This window comes from Dendrobates tinctorius, unplaced genomic scaffold (assembly GCF_039654945.1).
Source record: "Dendrobates tinctorius isolate UK_male_01 unplaced genomic scaffold, ASM3965494v1 ptg000257l, whole genome shotgun sequence".
Lineage (NCBI taxonomy): Eukaryota > Metazoa > Chordata > Amphibia > Anura > Dendrobatidae > Dendrobates > Dendrobates tinctorius.
The window spans coordinates 10,079,066-10,103,930 of record NW_027361924.1 but is presented as its reverse complement, the minus strand read 5'-3'; the positions used below and the strand labels follow the sequence as shown (position 1 = coordinate 10,103,930).

The window sequence follows — 24,865 nt, the reverse complement described above, 5'->3', positions numbered from 1 at the left end:
GGGTATAATGAGGCCTCACTGTACAGGAGAGACCGGAGCGAGGAGCAGAGGCCTGATCACAAGAGCTGACAATCTGAGGAGACAGCAATGCTGAATAACAGTCTACACTGCGTCACTAGATCCTTATACAGGGGTATAATGAGACCTCACTGTACAGGAGAGACCGGAGCGAGGAGCAGAGGCCTGATCACAAGAGCTGACAATCTGAGGACACAGCAATGCTGAATAACAGTCTACACTGCGTCACTAGATTCTTATACAGGGGTATAATGAGACCTCACTGTACAGGAGAGACCGGAGCGAGGAGCAGAGGCCTGATCACAAGAGCTGACAATCTGAGGACACAGCAATGCTGAATAACAGTCTACACTGCGTCACTAGATTCTTATACAGGGGTATAATGAGGCCTCACTGTACAGGAGAGACCGGAGCGAGGAGCAGGGGCCTGATCACAAGAGCTGACAATCTGAGGACACAGCGATGCTGAATAACAGTCTACACTGCGTCACTAGATCCTTATACAGGGGTATAATGAGGCCTCACTGTACAGGAGAGACCGGAGTGAGGAGCAGAGGCCTGATCACAAGAGCTGACAATCTGAGGACACAGCAATGCTGAATAACAGTCTACACTGCGTCACTAGATCCTTATACAGGTGTATAATGAGGCCTCACTGTACAGGAGAGACCGGAGCGAGGAGCAGGGGCCTGATCACAAGAGCTGACAATCTGAGGACACAGCAATGCTGAATAACAGTCTACACTGCGTCACTAGATCCTTATACAGGTGTATAATGAGGCCTTACTGTACAGGAGAGACCGGAGCGAGGAGCAGGGGCCTGATCACAGGAGCTGACAATCTGAGGAGACAGCAATGCTGAATAACAGTCTACACTGCGTCACTAGATTCTTATACAGGGGTATAATGAGGCCTTACTGTACAGGAGAGACCGGAGCGAGGAGCAGGGGCCTGATCACAGGAGCTGACAATCTGAGGAGACAGCAATGCTGAATAACAGTCTACACTGCGTCACTAGATGCTTATACAGGGGTATAATGAGGCCTCACTGTACAGGAGAGACCGGAGCGAGGAGCAGAGGCCTGATCACAAGAGCTGACAATCTGAGGACACAGCAATGCTGAATAACAGTCTACACTGCGTCACTAGATCCTTATACAGGGGTATAATGAGGCCTCACTGTACAGGAGAGACCGGAGCGAGGAGCAGAGGCCTGATCACAAGAGCTGACAATCTGAGGACACAGCGATGCTGAATAACAGTCTACACTGCATTACTAGATCCTTATACAGGGGTATAATGAGGCCTCACTGTACAGGAGAGACCGGAGCGAGGAGCAGGGGCCTGATCACAGGAGCTGACAATCTGAGGAGACAGCAATGCTGAATAACAGTCTACACTGCGTCACTAGATCCTTATACAGGGGTATAATGAGGCCTTACTGTACAGGAGAGACCGGAGCGAGGAGCAGGGGCCTGATCACAGGAGCTGACAATCTGAGGAGACAGCAATGCTGAATAACAGTCTACACTGCGTCACTAGATCCTTATACAGGAGTATAATGAGACCTCACTGTACAGGAGAGACCGGAGCGAGGAGCAGAGGCCTGATCACAGGAGCTGACAATCTGAGGAGACAGCAATGCTGAATAATAGTCTACACTGCGTCACTAGATCCTTATACAGGGGTATAATGAGGCCTCACTGTACAGGAGAGACCGGAGCGAGGAGCAGGGGCCTGATCACAAGAGCTGACAATCTGAGGAGACAGCAATGCTGAATAATAGTCTACACTGCGTCACTAGATCCTTATACAGGGGTATAATGAGGCCTCACTGTACAGGAGAGACCGGAGCGAGGAGCAGAGGCCTGATCACAAGAGCTGACAATCTGAGGAGACAGCAATGCTGAATAATAGTCTACACTGCGTCACTAGATCCTTATACAGGGGTATAATGAGGCCTTACTGTACAGGAGAGACCGGAGCGAGGAGCAGAGGCCTGATCACAAGAGCTGACAATCTGAGGAGACAGCAATGCTGAATAATAGTCTACACTGCGTCACTAGATCCTTATACAGGGGTATAATGAGACCTCACTGTACAGGAGAGACCGGAGCGAGGAGCAGAGGCCTGATCACAGGAGCTGACAATCTGAGGAGACAGCAATGCTGAATAATAGTCTACACTGCGTCACTAGATCCTTATACAGGGGTATAATGAGGCCTCACTGTACAGGAGAGACCGGAGCGAGGAGCAGGGGCCTGATCACAAGAGCTGACAATCTGAGGAGACAGCAATGCTGAATAACAGTCTACACTGCGTCACTAGATCCTTATACAGGGGTATAATGAGGCCTCACTGTACAGGAGAGACCGGAGCGAGGAGCAGAGGCCTGATCACAAGAGCTGACAATCTGAGGACACAGCAATGCTGAATAACAGTCTACACTGCGTCAATAGATCCTTATACAGGGGTATAATGAGGCCTCACTGTACAGGAGAGACCGGAGCGAGGAGCAGGGGCCTGATCACAAGAGCTGACAATCTGAGGACACAGCGATGCTGAATAACAGTCTGCACTGCGTCACTAGAGCCTTATACAGGGGTATAATGAGACCTCACTGTACAGGAGAGACCGGAGCGAGGAGCAGAGGCCTGATCACAAGAGCTGACAATCTGAGGACACAGCAATGCTGAATAACAGTCTACACTGCGTCACTAGAGCCTTATACAGGGGTATAATGAGACCTCACTGTACAGGAGAGACCGGAGCGAGGAGCAGGGGCCTGATCACAAGAGCTGACAATCTGAGGACACAGCGATGCTGAATAACAGTCTACACTGCGTCACTAGATCCTTATACAGGGGTATAATGAGGCCTCACTGTACAGGAGAGACCGGAGCGAGGAGCAGGGGCCTGATCACAAGAGCTGACAATCTGAGGACACAGCGATGCTGAATAACAGTCTACACTGCGTCACTAGATCCTTATACAGGGGTATAATGAGGCCTCACTGTACAGGAGAGACCGGAGCGAGGAGCAGGGGCCTGATCACAGGAGCTGACAATCTGAGGACACAGCAATGCTGAATAACAGTCTACACTGCGTCACTAGATCCTTATACAGGGGTATAATGAGGCCTCACTGTACAGGAGAGACCGGAGCGAGGAGCAGGGGCCTGATCACAAGAGCTGACAATCTGAGGAGACAGCAATGCTGAATAACAGTCTACACTGCGTCACTAGATCCTTATACAGGGGTATAATGAGGCCTCACTGTACAGGAGAGACCGGAGCGAGGAGCAGGGGCCTGATCACAGGAGCTGACAATCTGAGGACACAGCAATGCTGAATAACAGTCTACACTGCGTCACTAGATCCTTATACAGGGGTATAATGAGGCCTCACTGTACAGGAGAGACCGGAGCGAGGAGCAGGGGCCTGATCACAGGAGCTGACAATCTGAGGACACAGCAATGCTGAATAACAGTCTACACTGCGTCACTAGATCCTTATACAGGGGTATAATGAGGCCCTCACTTTACAGGCAAAGACCTAGAACGAGGACTGTGGAAAACGGATTTCTATTTAAAAAAAAAAAAAAAAAAGCCGTTGAATGAGCAGAATCACCAAAAAGAGCCGAACTTCCCATCACTAGTGACGTCACAATGACGCACGCACACAGGCGGCATACGCTGAGCAGAATACTGAAGCTGCGCACTGAGGGCGGAAGTGGCCGCCTCGGCTCTCAGCTGCTCCACCAATGAGCTGCCGGCATAGGATAGAGTGCGGCATGTTGACTGTGGGCGGCAGCCAGTAGTCTTAGGCCTGTTTCACACTTCCGCTTTTGACCATCAGTCAAAATCCGCCGTTTTTGCAAAAAACGGATCCGCCATTTTTTTTGGCGGATCCGTTTTTTTCCCCATTGAGTTGCATTACCGGCGGATCTTGCCTGGACGGACCATGTAACGTTTTTTGTGGTGAAGGATCCGCATTTTATACAGCGCATGCCCGGAGGAAATTTAACCCTGAAATCATTTCTGGCGGCCAGAGAAGAAAAAAAAATCTCTCTCTCTCCCCTGCCCGGACTGCGGTTCCTTTAAAATTCTTCATTCGGTGGATCCATCAAAAAACGGATCCGCTGCCATCCGTTCACATCAGTTACGGATCCGCTTTTCCGCCTTTTTGGCGGATTTTAACTGACACAAAAAACTGAAGTGTGAAAGAGGCCTTAGGGTTCTTAAGACTGTTTTCATGTCCGGTTATTAATAATTCTGTTCATTAAAATACTAAAGAAAAGTTTTGTAGTAAATTGTAAACCATGGTGCGTGGGGAGGAGGCAGAGGACTGCTGGGACATTACCTAATGGTCTGTACAGGTCACCGGGGAAGCAGAAACTAGAGAAGGATGAAGAAGTTACAGGACGCGGAACATCTCACTCACAGGGGGAGAATAATCTATGGGCAGCGAAATAACAGGTTTCCACCATTGCTTTACAGTGAGTTTGGTACATGTTTATTGTGCAGTAAATATCAAGTGATAAGAGGATTCTGCGGGTCAGTGCGATCACGGCGACACCCAACATGTCATATACACACATCCGAGAGAGCGAGCGGCAGAGAGGGCGCGAGCGAGCGGCAGAGAGGGCGCGAGCGAGCAGCAGAGAGAGCGAGCCACAGAGAGAGCGAACCGCAGAGAGAGCGAACCGCAGAGAGCGAGCCGCAGAGAGAGCCACAGAGAGAGCGAACCGCAGGGAGAGCGAGCCGCACAGAGAGCGAGCCGCACAGAGAGCGAGCCGCACAGAGAGCGAGCCGCACAGAGAGCGAGCCGCAGAGAGCGAGCCACAGAGAGCGAGAGCCGCAGAGAGCGAGAGCGAGAGCCGCAGAGAGAGAGAGCCACAGAGAGAGCGAGAGCCACAGAGAGCGAGAGCCACAGAGAGCGAGAGCCACAGAGAGCGAGAGCCACAGAGAGAGAGAGCCACAGAGAGAGAGAGCCACAGAGAGAGAGAGCCACAGAGAGAGCGAACCGCAGGGAGAGCGAGCCGCAGAGAGAGCGAGCCGCAGAGAGAGCGAGCCGCAGGGAGAGCGAGCCGCAGAGAGAGCGAGCCGCAGGGAGAGCGAGCCGCAGAGAGAGCGAGCCGCAGAGAGAGCGAGCCGCAGAGAGAGCGAGCCGCAGAGAGAGCGAGCCGCAGAGAGCGCGAACCGCAGAGAGAGCCGCAGAGAGCGAGCCGCAGAGAGAGAGAGCCACAGAGAGAGCGAACCGCAGAGAGAGAGAGCCACAGAGAGAGCGAACCGCAGAGAGAGCGAACCGCAGAGAGCGAGCCGCAGAGAGAGCCACAGAGAGAGCGAACCGCAGAGAGAGCGAACCGCAGAGAGCGAGCCGCAGAGAGAGAGCCGCAGAGAGAGAGCCACAGAGAGAGCGAACCGCAGAGAGAGCGAGCCGCAGAGAGAGCGAGCCGCAGAGAGAGCGAGCCGCAGAGAGAGCGAGCCGCAGAGAGAGCGAGCCGCAGAGAGAGCGAGCCGCAGAGAGCGAGCCGCAGAGCGAGCCGCAGAGCGAGCCGCAGAGAGAGCGAGCCGCAGAGAGAGCGAGCCGCAGAGAGAGCGAGCCGCAGAGAGCGAGCCGCAGAGAGAGAGAGCCAGAGAGAGCGAACCGCAGAGAGAGAGAGGCCGAGAGCGAACCGCTGAGAGAGAGAGGCCGAGAGCGAACCGCTGAGAGAGGCTGAGAGCGAACCGCTGAGAGAGAGAGGCCGAGAGCGAACCGCAGAGAGAGAGAGAGGCCGAGAGCGAACCGCAGAGAGAGAGAGAGGCCGAGAGCGAACCGCAGAGAGAGAGAGAGAGGCCGAGAGCGAACCGCAGAGAGAGGCCGAGAGCGAACCGCAGAGAGAGAGAGAGAGAGAGAGCGAGAGGGCGAACCGCAGAGAGAGAGAGCGAACCGCAGAGAGAGAGAGGGCGAGAGCGAACCGCAGAGAGAGGGCGAGAGCGAACCGCAGAGAGAGAGAGGGCGAGAGCGAACCGCAGAGAGAGAGAGAGGCCGAGAGCGAACCGCAGAGAGAGAGAGAGGCCGAGAGCGAACCGCAGAGAGAGAGAGAGAGGCCGAGAGCGAACCGCAGAGAGAGGCCGAGAGCGAACCGCAGAGAGAGAGAGAGAGAGAGAGCGAGAGGGCGAACCGCAGAGAGAGAGAGCGAACCGCAGAGAGAGAGAGGGCGAGAGCGAACCGCAGAGAGAGGGCGAGAGCGAACCGCAGAGAGAGAGAGGGCGAGAGCGAACCGCAGAGAGAGAGAGGCCGAGAGCGAACCGCTGAGAGAGAGAGGCCGAGAGCGAACCGCTGAGAGAGGCTGAGAGCGAACCGCTGAGAGAGAGAGGCCGAGAGCGAACCGCAGAGAGAGAGAGAGGCCGAGAGCGAACCGCAGAGAGAGAGAGAGGCCGAGAGCGAACCGCAGAGAGAGAGAGAGAGGCCGAGAGCGAACCGCAGAGAGAGGCCGAGAGCGAACCGCAGAGAGAGAGAGAGAGAGAGAGAGCGAGAGGGCGAACCGCAGAGAGAGAGAGCGAACCGCAGAGAGAGAGAGGGCGAGAGCGAACCGCAGAGAGAGGGCGAGAGCGAACCGCAGAGAGAGAGAGGGCGAGAGCGAACCGCAGAGAGAGAGAGAGGCCGAGAGCGAACCGCAGAGAGAGAGAGAGAGGCCGAGAGCGAACCGCAGAGAGAGAGAGAGAGGCCGAGAGCGAACCGCAGAGAGAGGCCGAGAGCGAACCGCAGAGAGAGAGAGAGAGAGAGAGCGAGAGGGCGAACCGCAGAGAGAGAGAGCGAACCGCAGAGAGAGAGAGGGCGAGAGCGAACCGCAGAGAGAGGGCGAGAGCGAACCGCAGAGAGAGAGAGGGCGAGAGCGAACCGCAGAGAGAGAGTGGGCGAGAGCGAACCGCAGAGAGAGAGTGGGCGAGAGCGAACCGCAGAGAGAGAGCGGGCGAGAGCGAACCGCAGAGAGAGAGAGGGCGAGAGCGAACCGCAGAGAGAGAGGGCGAGAGCGAACCGCAGAGAGAGAGGGCGAGAGCGAACCGCAGAGAGAGAGGGCGAGAGCGAACCGCAGAGAGAGAGGGCGAGAGCGAACCGCAGAGAGAGAGGGCGAGAGCGAACCGCAGAGAGAGAGGGCGAGAGCGAACCGCAGAGAGAGAGGGCGAGAGCGAACCGCAGAGAGAGAGGGCGAGAGCGAACCGCAGAGAGAGAGGGCGAGAGCGAACCGCAGAGAGAGAGGGCGAGAGCGAACCGCAGAGAGAGAGGGCGAGAGCGAACCGCAGAGAGAGAGGGCGAGAGCGAACCGCAGAGAGAGAGGGCGAGAGCGAACCGCAGAGAGAGAGGGCGAGAGCGAACCGCAGAGAGAGAGGGCGAGAGCGAACCGCAGAGAGAGAGGGCGAGAGCGAACCGCAGAGAGAGAGGGCGAGAGCGAACCGCAGAGAGAGAGGGCGAGAGCGAACCGCAGAGAGAGAGGGCGAGAGCGAACCGCAGAGAGAGAGGGCGAGAGCGAACCGCAGAGAGAGAGGGCGAGAGCGAACCGCAGAGAGAGAGGGCGAGAGCGAACCGCAGAGAGAGAGGGCGAGAGCGAACCGCAGAGAGAGAGGGCGAGAGCGAACCGCAGAGAGAGAGGGCGAGAGCGAACCGCAGAGAGAGAGGGCGAGAGCGAACCGCAGAGAGAGAGGGCGAGAGCGAACCGCAGAGAGAGAGGGCGAGAGCGAACCGCAGAGAGAGAGGGCGAGAGCGAACCGCAGAGAGAGAGGGCGAGAGCGAACCGCAGAGAGAGAGGGCGAGAGCGAACCGCAGAGAGAGAGGGCGAGAGCGAACCGCAGAGAGAGAGGGCGAGAGCGAACCGCAGAGAGAGAGGGCGAGAGCGAACCGCAGAGAGAGAGGGCGAGAGCGAACCGCAGAGAGAGAGGGCGAGAGCGAACCGCAGAGAGAGAGGGCGAGAGCGAACCGCAGAGAGAGAGGGCGAGAGCGAACCGCAGAGAGAGAGGGCGAGAGCGAACCGCAGAGAGAGAGGGCGAGAGCGAACCGCAGAGAGAGAGGGCGAGAGCGAACCGCAGAGAGAGAGGGCGAGAGGGCATGAGCCGCAGAGAGAGAGAACCGCAGGAGAAGAGCAGTGACGAAAAAAAACTACAATTCTGGTGTTTTGTGTTTTATTTGTTCTGTTGAAATAATCTTTATCAGGATAGATCCGTCTATTACAGACGAGGAGATACCTTGTGTGTTTAGTGTTTTTTCCTTTATTTTTGACCTGGGAAAAGGCGGCGGGGGCGTATTAAAATGGTATATATTTATAATACATTTAAAATCATATCAGTCGCTCCCTTCCCTCTCTAGGGGGGCCACAGTCGCTCCCTTCCCTCTCTAGGGGGGGGCCACGGTCGCTCCCTTCCCTCTCTAGGGGGGGGCCACAGTCGCTCCCTTCCCTCTCTAGGGGGGGCCACGGTCGCTCCCTTCCCTCTCTAGGGGGGGCCACGGTCGCTCCCTTCCCTCTCTAGGGGGGGCCACGGTCGCTCCCTTCCCTCTCTAGGGGGGGCCACGGTCGCTCCCTTCCCTCTCTAGGGGGGGCCACGGTCGCTCCCTTCCCTCTCTAGGGGGGGGCCACGGTCGCTCCCTTCCCTCTCTAGGGGGGGCCACGGTCGCTCCCTTCCCTCTCTAGGGGGGGCCACGGTCGCTCCCTTCCCTCTCTAGGGGGGGCCACGGTCGCTCCCTTCCCTCTCTAGGGGGGGCCACGGTCGCTCCCTTCCCTCTCTAGGGGGGGCCACGGTCGCTCCCTTCCCTCTCTAGGGGGGGCCACGGTCGCTCCCTTCCCTCTCTAGGGGGGGCCACGGTCGCTCCCTTCCCTCTCTAGGGGGGGCCACGGTCGCTCCCTTCCCTCTCTAGGGGGGGCCACGGTCGCTCCCTTCCCTCTCTAGGGGGGGCCACGGTCGCTCCCTTCCCTCTCTAGGGGGGGCCACGGTCGCTCCCTTCCCTCTCTAGGGGGGGCCACGGTCGCTCCCTTCCCTCTCTAGGGGGGGCCACGGTCGCTCCCTTCCCTCTCTAGGGGGGGCCACGGTGGCACAGGTGACAGACGTCTGATCGGCAGCCTTTATGTTTCCCGCTCCTCTGTATTGTGAGCGTCACGACTTGGCTGACTCATCGCCAATCTCATCTCGGTGCGTGACTAACAGGCGGCACAGTTGTGCTGTGCGTAGTCTGGAGTGACGGGGGTCTCCTTCCAGTCATAAAGCACATAGAATCATAGAATGGTAGAGTTGGAAGGGACCTCCTGGGCCATCTGGTCCAACCCCCTGCTCAAAGGGGGTTGGACCAGATACATTACACTATATATTATACATCTCCTGCAGGCAATCCTCTGTGACCAAACACAGAAGCAGCACCAACCTCTCCTGCCTACACTGCAGGCTCCGATACACTGCACCAAGCCCCCAGCCTCGATGGCGGTATGTGGCGCTGGCTCAGGTCCTATTGTGCTGGAGGCGGTATATGGATCTGATGTCATATACTCATGGGGAAGCCATCAAACATCAGCAATTCATGAGACATCAGCGCCACCCTGTGGATGTTTAGGGTCAATGCCAGTGTCATTGCTAGGTGTAGCTCAGACAGCCATCATGGGGGGGAATTTTACACCAGCTCCCTGTATGATGGGGAGCTAACGAACCATATAACAGGGCCCCATGGTGCTGTTGGTGCCGGCCGGGACTTGTGGATGCAATATGAAGGCAGCTAGAAACATGCAGCGAGATTGATCTGATAAACACGTTAGGCTCACCTGGTAAGATGGATCCTCAAAGCCCAAGGTCCTGGTGGGTGCATGGGTCATGGGGGGGGGTGCAGCAGGCGGGTGAGGCACGTGGGAAACAGGTAGCAGAGGTCCTGAACACTGCAAGTGGATATTAGATAGGATTAGGTAGCAGAGGTCAGCGGTGACCCCAGACGGGTAGCAGAGGTCAGCGGGGTCCGCAGACGGGTAGCAGAGGTCAGCGGGGTCCGCAGACGGGTAGCCGAGGTCAGCGGAGACCCCAGACGGGTAGCAGAGGTCGCCGGGGTCCGCAGAAGGGGAGCAGAGGTCAGCGGAGACCCCAGACGGGTAGCAGAGGTCGCCGAGGTCCACAGACGGGTAGCAGAGGTCGCCGGAGACCGCAGACGGGTAGCAGAGGTCGCCGGAGACCGCAGACGGGTAGCAGAGGTCGCCGGGGTCCGCAGACGGGTAGCAGAGGTCGCCGGGGTCCGCAGAAGGGGAGCAGAGGTCAGCGGAGACCCCAGACGGGTAGCAGAGGTCGCCGGGGTCCACAGACGGGTAGCAGAGGTCGCCGGAGACCGCAGACGGGTAGCAGAGGTCGCCGGAGACCGCAGACGGGTAGCAGAGGTCGCCGGAGACCGCAGACGGGTAGCAGAGGTCGCCGGAGACCGCAGACGGGTAGCAGAGGTCGCCGGGGTCCGCAGACGGGTAGCAGAGGTCGCCGGGGTCCGCAGACGGGTAGCAGAGGTCGCCGGGGTCCGCAGACGGGTAGCAGAGGTCGCCGGGGTCCGCAGACGGGTAGCAGAGGTCGCCGGGGTCCGCAGACGGGTAGCAGAGGTCGCCGGGGTCCGCAGACGGGTAGCAGAGGTCGCCGGAGACCGCAGACGGGTAGCAGAGGTCGCCGGAGACAGCAGACGGGTAGCAGAGGTCGCCGGGGTCCGCAGACGGGTAGCAGAGGTCGCCGGGGTCCGCAGACGGGTAGCAGAGGTCGCCGGAGACCGCAGACGGGTAGCAGAGGTCGCCGGAGACCGCAGACGGGTAGCAGAGGTCGCCGGGGTCCGCAGACGGGTAGCAGAGGTCGCCGGGGTCCGCAGACGGGTAGCAGAGGTCGCCGGGGTCCGCAGACGGGTAGCAGAGGTCGCCGGGGTCCGCAGACGGGTAGCAGAGGTCGCCGGGGTCCGCAGACGGGTAGCAGAGGTCGCCGGGGTCCGCAGACGGGTAGCAGAGGTCGCCGGGGTCCGCAGACGGGTAGCAGAGGTCGCCGGGGTCCGCAGACGGGTAGCAGAGGTCGCCGGGGTCCGCAGACGGGTAGCAGAGGTCGCCGGGGTCCGCAGACGGGTAGCAGAGGTCGCCGGGGTCCGCAGACGGGTAGCAGAGGTCGCCGGGGTCCGCAGACGGGTAGCAGAGGTCGCCGCAGACAGGACTCTGGAGCACTAAGAAGCCGTAATACCTGTCCTGGTTAGCCTAATGTAGGCCCACGTAGATGATCACATGGGATCATGCCGGGCCATCCACAAAGCTGATCATGGAGCACAACAGAGTTCAGCGGACCGGGGAGCAAAGTCCGGATCTGGGACAGGTGTAGCCTCTCGTCACCACATTACAGCAGACGCTCAATGATGGGGGTCAGACTTTGCTCTGATCGATAAAATAAACCTACGGATGTTGTGGTCAATAGTGATCTAGGTGCTTATACAGAGACAGAGGGAGTCACTTCCCATCACCCTACTGATCGATTCCCACGGCAGCTGCGGTAGCAATGGCCCCCAGGTTTTGCCATTTATTCTCTAGGAATGAAACGCTGCAATACTGAAGAAGTGCAGTCAAGAATTTACATCATCAAATAGTAAATATATATATACATATCTCCGCACAAGTGCTGCAGTCACACGGCTAGAACTGTGTCCCGGCAGCCAGGGGTCTACGGGGGCCCTCATGTCTGCCATGTTAGTACCCCCGCGGCCGGGCTTCATGGGGTGATCTCACAGTACCCCGCACCTCTACAGTACTGCAGGGCATCACACGAGCGCTCGCAGGTTCAAGCCCCCAAGAGGCCTAACAAAAATGTAAAAAATAAATAAAACCTATCACTCCGGGTCTCTGTTTTTTAAATTACATCAAAAAAATGTGAAGATTCCCACATGAGTTATTGTCGCGTGCGGAGCGGCCACAACTAATATAATATAGTATTTCACCCGTACGCCGAGACGGGAAAAGATCGAGGAGGACGACGGATTTTTTTCTGGTCACTTATCCCCCAAAAAAGTCATAAAAAAAAACTAAATACCGAAAAACCTCCCCGACACCGCTGCTCCCTCACCATCGCCCCGAAATAATAACCAAGCACAGGAAGGCGAGAAGGTAAAAAACCAAAAGTAAAGAGGGACCAGTGGGCCAACACAGAGCAGGGGCTGGCCCGCGGGACCCCGCCAACGGAAAATATCCAGACACCTGCCAAAACTGATGGAAAGACCCCAAATAATCTTATCTATGGGGGTCTCCTCCAGCAGGGACCGTCTCTGGGGGGCACTGAGTGCTGCTCCTATCAGGCCCCGCCGCCTCACACCGTCCACATCAGTCCGACCTCAAGCGGAACTTTGTACGCGCGGAACCTTTATTCTGGGATTACTGAGCACAGGGGGGATGAAAATAAGCGCAGGACCATATTTCAATTTCGGCTGTTTCCGGTGTCACGAGTGAGCCGGTGAGTGTCCCGGGTGCCGCGGGTGACTGTGGTCAGACGGGTGTGCGGGGCTGGTGGCCGGACACTGCAGGTGCAACAACATTCTGCTTCCCCCCCGGATACTTTCTCATTGTTTACAGGATCAGTGGCGTCTTCTTCGTTACTCTCAGTGGAGAGCCGGACTGCCTGCAACTTGTAGTTCTCCCCAAGGTGGATGGAGAGAAGGATTACATGGGAGTTGTAGTTCTCCTGTAGCTGATTACATGGGAGCTGTAGTTCTCCTGTAGCTGATTACATGGGAGTTGTAGTTCTCCTGTAGCTGATTACATGGGAGTTGTAGTTCTCCTGTAGCTGATTACATGGGAGATGTAGTTCTCCTGTAGCTGATTACATGGGAGTTGTAATTCTCCTGTAGCTGATTACATGGGAGTTGTAGTTCTCCTGTAGCTGATTACATGGGAGTTGTAATTCTCCTGTAGCTGATTACATGGGAGCTGTAGTTCTCCTGTAGCTGATTACATGGGAGTTGTAGTTCTCCTGTAGCTGATTACATGGGAGATGTAGTTCTCCTGTAGCTGATTACATGGGAGCTGTAGTTCTCCTGTAGCTGATTACATGGGAGTTGTAGTTCTCCTGTAGCTGATTACATGGGAGATGTAGTTCTCCTGTAGCTGATTACATGGGAGTTGTAATTCTCCTGTAGCTGATTACATGGGAGTTGTAGTTCTCCTGTAGCTGATTACATGGGAGTTGTAGTTCTCCTGTAGCTGATTACATGGGAGATGTAGTTCTCCTGTAGCTGATTACATGGGAGTTGTAATTCTCCTGTAGCTGATTACATGGGAGATGTAGTTCTCCTGTAGCTGATTACATGGGAGTTGTAGTTCTCCTGTAGCTGATTACATGGGAGTTGTAGTTCTCCTGTAGCTGATTACATGGGAGATGTAGTTCTCCTGTAGCTGATTACATGGGAGCTGTAGTTCTCCTGTAGCTGATTACATGGGAGATGTAGTTCTCCTGTAGCTGATTACATGGGAGTTGTAATTCTCCTGTAGCTGATTACATGGGAGTTGTAGTTCTCCTGTTGCTGATTACATGGGAGTTGTAGTTCTCCTGTAGCTGATTACATGGGAGTTGTAGTTCTCCTGTAGCTGATTACATGGGAGATGTAGTTCTCCTGTAGCTGATTACATGGGAGCTGTAGTTCTCCTGTAGCTGATTACATGGGAGTTGTAGTTCTCCTGTAGCTGGTTACATGGGAGTTGTAGTTCTCCTGTAGCTGATTACATGGGAGTTGTAGTTCTCCTGTAGATGATTACATGGGAGATGTAGTTCTCCTGTAGATGATTACATGGGAGTTGTAGTTCTCCTGTAGCTGATTACATGGGAGCTGTAGTTCTCCTGTAGCTGATTACATGGGAGATGTAGTTCTCCTGTAGCTGATTACATGGGAGCTGTAGTTCTCCTGTAGCTGATTACATGGGAGTTGTAGTTCTCCTGTAGCTGGTTACATGGGAGTTGTAGTTCTCCTGTAGCTGATTACATGGGAGTTGTAGTTCTCCTGTAGATGATTACATGGGAGATGTAGTTCTCCTGTAGATGATTACATGGGAGTTGTAGTTCTCCTGTAGCTGATTACATGGGAGATGTAGTTCTCCTGTAGCTGATTACATGGGAGCTGTAGTTCTCCTGTAGCTGATTACATGGGAGTTGTAGTTCTCCTGTAGCTGGTTACATGGAAGTTGTAGTTCTCCTGTAGCTGATTACATGGGAGTTGTAGTTCTCCTGTAGATGATTACATGGGAGATGTAGTTCTCCTGTAGATGATTACATGGGAGTTGTAGTTCTCCTGTAGCTGAATACATAGGAGTTGTAGTTCTCCTGTAGCTGATTACATGGGAGTTGTAGTTCTCCTGTAGCTGATTACATGGGAGTTGTAGTTCTCCTGTAGCTGATTACATGGGAGCTGTAGTTCTTCTGTAGATGATTACATGGGAGTTGTAGTTCTCCTGTAGATGATTACATGGGAGTTGTAGTTCTCCTGTAGCTGATTACATAGGAGTTGTAGTTCTCCTGTAGCTGATTACATGGGAGTTGTAGTTCTCCTGTAGCTGGTTACATGGGAGTTGTAGTTCTCCTGTAGCTGATTACATGGGAGTTGTAGTTCTCCTGTAGCTGATTACATGGGAGTTGTAGTTCTCCTGTAGCTGATTACATGGGAGTTGTAGTTCTCCTGTAGCTGATTACATGGGAGTTGTAGTTCTTCTGTAGCTGATTACATGGGAGTTGTAGTTCTCCTGTAGCTGATTACATGGGAGTTGTAGTTCTCCTGTAGCTGATTACATGGGAGTTGTAGTTCTCCTGTAGCTGATTACATGGGAGTTGTAGTTCTCCTGTAGCTGATTACATGGGAGTTGTAGTTCTCCTGTAGCTGATTACATGGGAGTTGTAGTTCTCCTGTAGCTGATTACATGGGAGCTGTAGTTCTCCTGTAGCTGATTACATGGGAGTTGTAGTTCTCCTGTAGCTGATTACATGGGAGTTGTAGTTCTCCTGTAGCTGATTACATGGGAGTTGTAGTTCTCCTGTAGCTGATTACATGGGAGCTGTAGTTCTCCTGTAGCTGATTACATGGGAGTTGTAGTTCTCCTGTAGCTGATTACATGGGAGTTGTAGTTCTCCTGTAGCTGATTACATGGGAGATGTAGTTCTCCTGTAGCTGATTACATGGGAGCTGTAGTTCTCCTGTAGCTGATTACATGGGAGTTGTAGTTCTCCTGTAGCTGGTTACATGGGAGTTGTAGTTCTCCTGTAGCTGATTACATGGGAGTTGTAGTTCTCCTGTAGATGATTACATGGGAGATGTAGTTCTCCTGTAGATGATTACATGGGAGTTGTAGTTCTCCTGTAGCTGATTACATAGGAGTTGTAGTTCTCCTGTAGCTGATTACATGGGAGTTGTAGTTCTCCTGTAGCTGATTACATGGGAGTTGTAGTTCTCCTGTAGCTGATTACATGGGAGCTGTAGTTCTTCTGTAGATGATTACATGGGAGTTGTAGTTCTCCTGTAGATGATTACATGGGAGTTGTAGTTCTCCTGTAGCTGATTACATAGGAGTTGTAGTTCTCCTGTAGCTGATTACATGGGAGTTGTAGTTCTCCTGTAGCTGGTTACATGGGAGTTGTAGTTCTCCTGTAGCTGATTACATGGGAGTTGTAGTTCTCCTGTAGCTGATTACATGGGAGTTGTAGTTCTCCTGTAGCTGATTACATGGGAGTTGTAGTTCTCCTGTAGCTGATTACATGGGAGTTGTAGTTCTTCTGTAGCTGATTACATGGGAGTTGTAGTTCTCCTGTAGCTGATTACATGGGAGTTGTAGTTCTCCTGTAGCTGATTACATGGGAGTTGTAGTTCTCCTGTAGCTGATTACATGGGAGTTGTAGTTCTCCTGTAGCTGGTTACATGGGAGTTGTAGTTCTCCTGTAGCTGATTACATGGGAGTTGTAGTTCTCCTGTAGCTGATTACATGGGAGTTGTAGTTCTTCTGTAGCTGATTACATGGGAGCTGTAGTTCTCCTGTAGCTGATTACATGGGAGTTGTAGTTCTCCTGTAGCTGATTACATGGGAGTTGTAGTTCTCCTGTAGCTGATTACATGGGAGCTGTAGTTCTCCTGTAGCTGATTACATGGGAGCTGTAGTTCTCCTGTAGCTGATTACATGGGAGTTGTAGTTCTCCTGTAGCTGATTACATGGGAGTTGTAGTTCTCCTGTTGCTGATTACATGGGAGCTGTAGTTCTCCTGTATCTGATTACATGGGAGTTGTAGTTCTCCTGTAGCTGATTACATGGGAGTTGTAGTTCTCCTGTAGCTGATTACATGGGAGTTGTAGTTCTCCTGTAGCTGATTACATAGGAGTTGTAGTTCTCCTGTAGCTGATTACATGGGAGTTGTAGTTCTCCTGTAGCTGATTACATGGGAGCTGTAGTTCTCCTGTAGCTGATTACATGGGAGTTGTAGTTCTCCTGTAGCTGATTACATGGGAGATGTAGTTCTCCTATAGCTGATTACATGGGAGCTGTAGTTCTCCTGTAGCTGATTACATGGGAGTTGTAGTTCTCCTGTAGCTGGTTACATGGGAGTTGTAGTTCTCCTGTAGCTGATTACATGGGAGTTGTAGTTCTCCTGTAGCTGATTACATGGGAGTTGTAGTTCTCCTGTAGATGATTACATGGGAGATGTAGTTCTCCTGTAGATGATTACATGGGAGTTGTAGTTCTCCTGTAGCTGATTACATGGGAGTTGTAGTTCTCCTGTAGCTGATTACATGGGAGTTGTAGTTCTCCTGTAGCTGATTACATGGGAGTTGTAGTTCTCCTGTAGCTGATTACATGGGAGCTGTAGTTCTTCTGTAGATGATTACATGGGAGTTGTAGTTCTCCTGTAGATGATTACATGGGAGTTGTAGTTCTCCTGTAGCTGATTACATGGGAGTTGTAGTTCTCCTGTAGCTGATTACATGGGAGTTGTAGTTCTCCTGTAGCTGGTTACATGGGAGTTGTAGTTCTCCTGTAGCTGATTACATGGGAGTTGTAGTTCTCCTGTAGCTGATTACATGGGAGTTGTAGTTCTCCTGTAGCTTATTACATGGGAGTTGTAGTTCTCCTGTAGCTGATTACATGGGAGTTGTAGTTCTTCTGTAGCTGATTACATGGGAGTTGTAGTTCTCCTGTAGCTGATTACATGGGAGTTGTAGTTCTCCTGTAGCTGATTACATAGGAGTTGTAGTTCTCCTGTAGCTGATTACATGGGAGTTGTAGTTCTCCTGTAGCTGGTTACATGGGAGTTGTAGTTCTCCTGTAGCTGATTACATGGGAGTTGTAGTTCTCCTGTAGCTGATTACATGGGAGTTGTAGTTCTTCTGTAGCTGATTACATGGGAGCTGTAGTTCTCCTGTAGCTGATTACATGGGAGTTGTAGTTCTCCCGTAGCTGATTACATGGGAGCTGTAGTTCTCCTGTAGCTGATTACATGGGAGCAGTAGTTCTCCTGTAGCTGATTACATGGGAGCTGTAGTTCTCCTGTAGCTGATTACATGGGAGTTGTAGTTCTCCTGTAGCTGATTACATGGGAGTTGTAGTTCTCCTGTTGCTGATTACATGGGAGCTGTAGTTCTCCTGTATCTGATTACATTGGAGTTGTAGTTCTCCTGTAGCTGATTACATGGGAGTTGTAGTTCTCCTGTAGCTGATTACATGGGAGTTGTAGTTCTCCTGTAGCTGATTACATGGGAGTTGTAGTTCTCCTGTAGCTGATTACATGGGAGTTGTAGTTCTCCTGTAGCTGATTACATGGGAGCTGTAGTTCTCCTGTAGCTGATTACATGGGAGTTGTAGTTCTCCTGTAGCTGATTACATGGGAGCTGTAGTTCTCCTGTAGCTGATTACATAGGAGTTGTAGTTCTCCTGTAGCTGATTACATGGGAGCTGTAGTTCTCCTGTAGCTGATTACATGGGAGTTGTAGTTCTCCTGTAGCTGATTACATGGGAGTTGTAGTTCTCCTGTAGCTGATTACATGGGAGCTGTAGTTCTTCTGTAGCTGATTACATGGGAGCTGTAGTTCTCCTGTAGCTGATTACATGGGAGCTGTAGTTCTCCTGTAGCTGATTACATGGGAGCTGTAGTTCTCCTGTAGATGATTACATGGGAGTTGTAGTTCTTCTGTAGCTGATTACATGGGAGCTGTAGTTCTCCTGTAGCTGATTACATGGGAGTTGTAGTTCTCCTGTAGCTGATTACATGGGAGTTGTAGTTCTTCTGTAGCTGATTACATGGGAGTTGTAGTTCTCCTGTAGCTGATTACATGGGAGTTGTAGTTCTCCTGTAGCTGATTACATGGGAGTTGTAGTTCTCCTGTAGCTGATTACATGGGAGCTGTAGTTCTCCTGTAGCTGATTACATGGGAGCTGTAGTTCTTCTGTAGCTGATTACATGGGAGCTGTAGTTCTTCTGTAGCTGATTACATGGGAGTTGTAGTTCTCATGTAGCTGATTACATGGGAGTTGTAGTTCTCCTGTATCTGATTACATGGGAGTTGTAGTTCTTCTGTAGCTGATTACATGGGAGCTGTAGTTCTCCTGTAGCTGATTACATGGGAGTTGTAGTTCTTCTGTAGCTGATTACATGGGAGCTGTAGTTCTTCTGTAGCTGATTACATGGGAGTTGTAGTTCTCATGTAGCTGATTACATGGGAGCTGTAGTTCTCCTGTATCTGATTACATGGGAGTTGTAGTTCTTCTGTAGCTGATTACATGGGAGCTGTAGTTCTCCTGTAGCTGATTACATGGGAGTTGTAGTTCTTCTGTAGCTGATTACATGGGAGTTGTAGTTCTCCTGTATCTGATTACATGGGAGCTGTAGTTCTCCTGTAGCTGATTACATGGGAGCTGTAGTTCTCCTGTAGATGATTACATGGGAGTTGTAGTTCTCCTGTAGCTGATTACATGGGAGTTGTAGTTCTCCTGTAGCTGATTACATGGGAGCTGTAGTTCTCCTGTATCTGATTACATGGGAGTTGTAGTTCTCCTGTATCTGATTACATGGGAGCTGTAGTTCTCCTGTAGCTGATTACATGGGAGTTGTAGTTCTCCTGTAGCTGATTACATGGGAGCTGTAGGTCTCCTGTAGCTGATTACATGGGAGTTGTAGTTCTCCTGTTGCTGATTACATGGGAGCTGTAGTTCTCCTGTATCTGATTACATGGGAGCTGTAGTTCTCCTGTAGCTGATTACATGGGAGTTGTAGTTCTCCTGTAGCTGATTACATGGGAGCTGTAGTTCTGTAGCTGATTACATGGGAGTTGTAGTTCTTCTGTAGCTGATTACATGGGAGCTGTAGGTCTCCTGTAGCTGATTACATGGGAGTTGTAGTTCTCCTGTAGATGATTACATGGGAGTTGTAGTTCTCCTGTTGCTGATTACATGGGAGTTGTAGTTCTCCTGTAGATGATTACATGGGAGTTGTAGTTCTCCTGTTGATGATTACATGGGAGTTGTAGTTCTCCTGTAGCTGATTACATGGGAGTTGTAGTTCTCCTGTTGCTGATTACATGGGAGTTGTAGTTCTCCTGTTGCTGATTACATGGGAGTTGTAGTTCTCCTGTAGATGATTACATGGGAGTTGTAGTTCTCCTGTAGCTGATTACATGGGAGTTGTAGTTCTCCTGTAGATGATTACATGGGAGTTGTAGTTCTCCTGTAGCTGATTACATGGGAGTTGTAGTTCTCCTGTAGATGATTACATGGGAGTTGTAGTTCTCCTGTAGATGATTACATGGGAGTTGTAGTTCTCCTGTAGATGATTACATGGGAGCTGTAGTTCTCCTGTAGCTGATTACATGGGAGTTGTAGTTCTCCTGTATCTGATTACATGGGAGTTGTAGTTCTCCTGTAGCTGATTACATGGGAGTTGTAGTTCTCCTGTAGCTGATTACATGGGAGTTGTAGTTCTCCTGTAGATGATTACATGGGAGTTGTAGTTCTCCTGTAGATGATTACATGGGAGTTGTAGTTCTCCTGTTGCTGATTACATGGGAGTTGTAGTTCTCCTGTAGCTGATTACATGGGAGTTGTAGTTCTCCTGTAGCTGATTACATGGGAGTTGTAGTTCTCCTGTAGATGATTACATGGGAGTTGTAGTTCTCCTGTAGCTGATTACATGGGAGTTGTAGTTCTCCTGTAGCTGATTACATGGGAGTTGTAGTTCTCCTGTAGCTGATTACATGGGAGTTGTAGTTCTCCTGTAGATGATTACATGGGAGCTGTAGTTCTCCTATAGCTGATTACATGGGAGCTGTAGTTCTCCTGTAGCTGATTACATGGGAGTTGTAGTTCTCCTGTAGCTGATTACATGGGAGTTGTAGTTCTCCTGTAGCTGATTACATGGGAGTTGTAGTTCTCCTGTAGCTGATTACATGGGAGTTGTAGTTCTCCTGTAGCTGATTACATGGGAGTTGTAGTTCTCCTGTAGCTGATTACATGGGAGTTGTAGTTCTGTAGCTGATTACACGGGAGTTGTAGTTCTCCTGTATCTGATTACATGGGAGTTGTAGTTCTCCTGTAGCTGATTACATGGGAGTTGTAGTTCTCCTGTAGCTGATTACATGGTAGTTGTACTTCTCCTGTAGCTGATTACATGGGAGCTGTAGTTCTCCTGTAGCTGATTACATGGGAGTTGTAGTTCTTCTGTAGCTGATTACATGGGAGCTGTAGGTCTCCTGTAGCTGATTACATGGGAGTTGTAGTTCTCCTGTAGATGATTACATGGGAGTTGTAGTTCTCCTGTAGCTGATTACATGGGAGCTGTAGTTCTTCTGTAGCTGATTACACGGGAGTTCTAGTTCTCCTGTTGCTGATTACATGGGGGTTGTAGTTCTCCTGTAGCTGATTACATGGGAGTTGTAGTTCTGTAGATGATTACATGGGAGTTGTAGTTCTCCTGTAGCTGGTTACATGGGAGTTGTAGTTCTCCTGTAGATGATTACATGGGAGCTGTAGTTCTTCTGTAGCTGATTACATGGGAGTTGTAGTTCTCCTGTAGCTGATTACATGGGAGCTGTAGTTCTTCTGTAGCTGATTACACGGGAGTTGTAGTTCTCCTGTTGCTGATTACATGGGAGTTTGTAGTTCTCCTGTAGCTGATTACATGGGAGTTGTAGTTCTCCTGTAGCTGATTACATGGTAGTTGTAGTTCTCCTGTAGCTGATTACATGGGAGTTGTAGTTCTCCTGTAGCTGTTTACATGGTAGTTGTAGTTCTCCTGTAGCTGATTACATGGGAGTTGTAGTTCTGTAGCTGACTACACGGGAGTTGTAGTTCTGTAGCTGATTACATAGGAGCTGTAGTTCTCCTGTAGCTGATTACAATTACATGGGAGTTGTAGTTCTCCTGTAGCTGATTACATGGGAGCTGTAGTTCTCCTGTAGCTGATTACATGGGAGCTGTAGTTCTCCTGTAGCTGATTACATGGGAGTTGTAGTTCTGTAGCTGATTACACGGGAGTTGTAGTTCTCCTGTAGCTGATTACATGGGAGCTATAGTTCTCCTGTAGCTGATTACATGGGAGCTGTAGTTCTCCTGTAGCTGATTACATGGGAGCTGTAGTTCTCCTGTAGCTGATTACATGGGAGTTGTAGTTCTCCTGTAGCTGGTTACATGGGAGTTGTAGTTCTCCTGTAGCTGATTACATGGGAGTTGTAGTTCTCCTGTAGCTGGTTACATGGGAGTTGTAGTTCTCCTGTAGCTGATTACATGGGAGTTGTAGTTCTCCTGTAGATGATTACATGGGAGTTGTAGTTCTCCTGTAGCTGATTACATGGGAGTTGTAGTTCTCCTGTAGATGATTACATGGGAGTTGTAGTTCTCCTGTAGATGATTACATGGGAGTTGTAGTTCTCCTGTAGATGATTACATGGGAGCTGTAGTTCTCCTGTAGCTGATTACATGGGAGTTGTAGTTCTCCTGTATCTGATTACATGGGAGTTGTAGTTCTCCTGTAGCTGATTACATGGGAGTTGTAGTTCTCCTGTAGCTGATTACATGGGAGTTGTAGTTCTCCTGTAGATGATTACATGGGAGTTGTAGTTCTCCTGTAGATGATTACATGGGAGTTGTAGTTCTCCTGTTGCTGATTACATGGGAGTTGTAGTTCTCCTGTAGATGATTACATGGGAGTTGTAGTTCTCCTGTAGCTGATTACATGGGAGTTGTAGTTCTCATGTAGCTGATTACATGGGAGTTGTAGTTTTCCTGTTGCTGATTACATGGGAGTTGTAGTTCTCCTGTTGCTGATTACATGGGAGTTGTAGTTCTCCTGTAGCTGATTACATGGGAGTTGTAGTTCTCCTGTAGCTGATTACATGGGAGTTGTAGTTCTCCTGTAGATGATTACATGGGAGTTGTAGTTCTCCTGTAGCTGATTACATGGGAGTTGTAGTTCTCCTGTAGCTGATTACATGGGAGTTGTAGTTCTCCTGTAGCTGATTACATGGGAGTTGTAGTTCTCCTGTAGATGATTACATGGGAGCTGTAGTTCTCCTATAGCTGATTACATGGGAGCTGTAGTTCTCCTGTAGCTGATTACATGGGAGTTGTAGTTCTCCTGTAGCTGATTACATGGGAGTTGTAGTTCTCCTGTAGCTGATTACATGGGAGTTGTAGTTCTCCTGTAGCTGATTACATGGGAGTTGTAGTTCTCCTGTAGCTGATTACATGGGAGTTGTAGTTCTCCTGTAGCTGATTACATGGGAGTTGTAGTTCTGTAGCTGATTACACGGGAGTTGTAGTTCTCCTGTATCTGATTACATGGGAGTTGTAGTTCTCCTGTAGCTGATTACATGGGAGTTGTAGTTCTCCTGTAGCTGATTACATGGTAGTTGTACTTCTCCTGTAGCTGATTACATGGGAGCTGTAGTTCTCCTGTAGCTGATTACATGGGAGTTGTAGTTCTTCTGTAGCTGATTACATGGGAGCTGTAGGTCTCCTGTAGCTGATTACATGGGAGTTGTAGTTCTCCTGTAGATGATTACATGGGAGTTGTAGTTCTCCTGTAGCTGATTACATGGGAGCTGTAGTTCTTCTGTAGCTGATTACACGGGAGTTGTAGTTCTCCTGTTGCTGATTACATGGGGGTTGTAGTTCTCCTGTAGCTGATTACATGGGAGTTGTAGTTCTGTAGATGATTACATGGGAGTTGTAGTTCTCCTGTAGCTGGTTACATGGGAGTTGTAGTTCTCCTGTAGATGATTACATGGGAGCTGTAGTTCTTCTGTAGCTGATTACATGGGAGTTGTAGTTCTCCTGTAGCTGATTACACGGGAGCTGTAGTTCTTCTGTAGCTGATTACACGGGAGTTGTAGTTCTCCTGTTGCTGATTACATGGGAGTTTGTAGTTCTCCTGTAGCTGATTACATGGGAGTTGTAGTTCTCCTGTAGCTGATTACATGGTAGTTGTAGTTCTCCTGTAGCTGATTACATGGGAGTTGTAGTTCTCATGTAGCTGTTTACATGGTAGTTGTAGTTCTCCTGTAGCTGATTACATGGGAGTTGTAGTTCTGTAGCTGACTACACGGGAGTTGTAGTTCTGTAGCTGATTACATAGGAGCTGTAGTTCTCCTGTAGCTGATTATATGGGAGTTGTAGTTCTCCTGTAGCTGATTACAATTACATGGGAGTTGTAGTTCTCCTGTAGCTGATTACATGGGAGCTGTAGTTCTCCTGTAGCTGATTACATGGGAGTTGTAGTTCTGTAGCTGATTACACGGGAGTTGTAGTTCTCCTGTAGCTGATTACATGGGAGCTATAGTTCTCCTGTAGCTGATTACATGGGAGCTGTAGTTCTCCTGTAGCTGATTACATGGGAGCTGTAGTTCTCCTGTAGCTGATTACATGGGAGTTGTAGTTCTCCTGTAGCTGGTTACATGGGAGTTGTAGTTCTCCTGTAGCTGATTACATGGGAGTTGTAGTTCTCCTGTAGCTGGTTACATGGGAGTTGTAGTTCTCCTGTAGCTGATTACATGGGAGTTGTAGTTCTCCTGTAGCTGATTACATGGGAGCTGTAGTTCTCCTGTAGCTGATTACATGGGAGCTGTAGTTCTTCTGTAGCTGATTACATGGGAGTTGTAGTTCTCCTGTAGCTGGTTACATGGGAGTTGTAGTTCTCCTGTAGCTGATTACATGGGAGTTGTAGTTCTCCTGTTGCTGATTACATGTGAGTTGTAGTTCTCTTGTAGCTGATTACATGGGAGCTGTAGTTCTCCTGTAGCTGATTACATGGGAGTTATAGTTCTCCTGTAGCTGATTACATGGGAGTTGTAGTTCTCCTGTAGCTGATTACATGGGAGTTGTAGTTCTCCTGTAGCTGATTACATGGGAGTTGTAGTTCTCCTGTAGCTGATTACATGGGAGCTGTAGTTCTTCTGTAGCTGATTACATGGGAGCTGTAGTTCTCCTGTAGCTGATTACATGGGAGCTGTAGTTCTCTTGTAGCTGATTACATGGGAGCTGTAGTTCTCTTGTAGCTGATTACATGGGAGCTGTAGTTCTCCTGTAGCTGAATACATGGGAGTTGTAGTTCTCCTGTAGCTGATTACATGGGAGTTGTAGTTCTCCTGTAGCTGATTACATGGGAGTTGTAGTTCTCCTGTAGCTGATTACATGGGAGTTGTAGTTCTCCTGTAGCTGATTACATGGGAGTTGTAGTTCTCCTGTTGCTGATTACATGGGAGCTGTAGTTCTTCTGTTGCTGATTACATGGGAGTTGTAGTTCTCCTGTTGCTGATTACATGGGAGCTGTAGTTCTTCTGTAGCTGATTACATGGGAGCTGTAGTTCTTCTGTAGCTGATTACATGGGAG

The 24,865-nt window shown here is 50.7% G+C and overlaps 2 protein-coding genes across 7 annotated transcripts in view; one reads left to right on the top strand and one right to left on the bottom strand.

Annotated features, from left to right (window-relative positions):
* Positions 1 to 12,293, bottom strand: part of FBXL16 (F-box and leucine rich repeat protein 16) — a 153,842-nt gene extending 141,549 nt beyond the window's left edge. For all 3 annotated transcript variants that reach the window (XM_073558616.1, XM_073558617.1, XM_073558618.1), the window contains exons 1-2: positions 11,222 to 12,293; positions 9,802 to 9,912 (exon numbers count right to left, since the gene is read on the bottom strand). In XM_073558616.1, the coding sequence (XP_073414717.1) occupies positions 9,802 to 9,845 (44 nt within the window). In that variant the 5' untranslated portion in view covers positions 9,846 to 9,912; positions 11,222 to 12,293. The remainder of the gene's footprint in view (positions 1 to 9,801; positions 9,913 to 11,221) is intronic.
* A 28-nt stretch (positions 12,294 to 12,321) lies between these two features.
* The window catches only part of WDR24 (WD repeat domain 24), a 29,358-nt gene continuing 16,814 nt past the window's right edge, over positions 12,322 to 24,865 (top strand). For 2 of the 4 annotated variants that reach the window (XM_073558615.1, XM_073558611.1), the window contains exon 1: positions 12,463 to 12,545. The gene's annotated coding sequence lies outside the window, so the exon portion shown is untranslated. Of the gene's footprint in view, positions 12,665 to 24,865 lie in introns of all 4 variants that reach the window. The other 2 variants (XM_073558614.1, XM_073558612.1) reach the window with 2 other exon arrangements.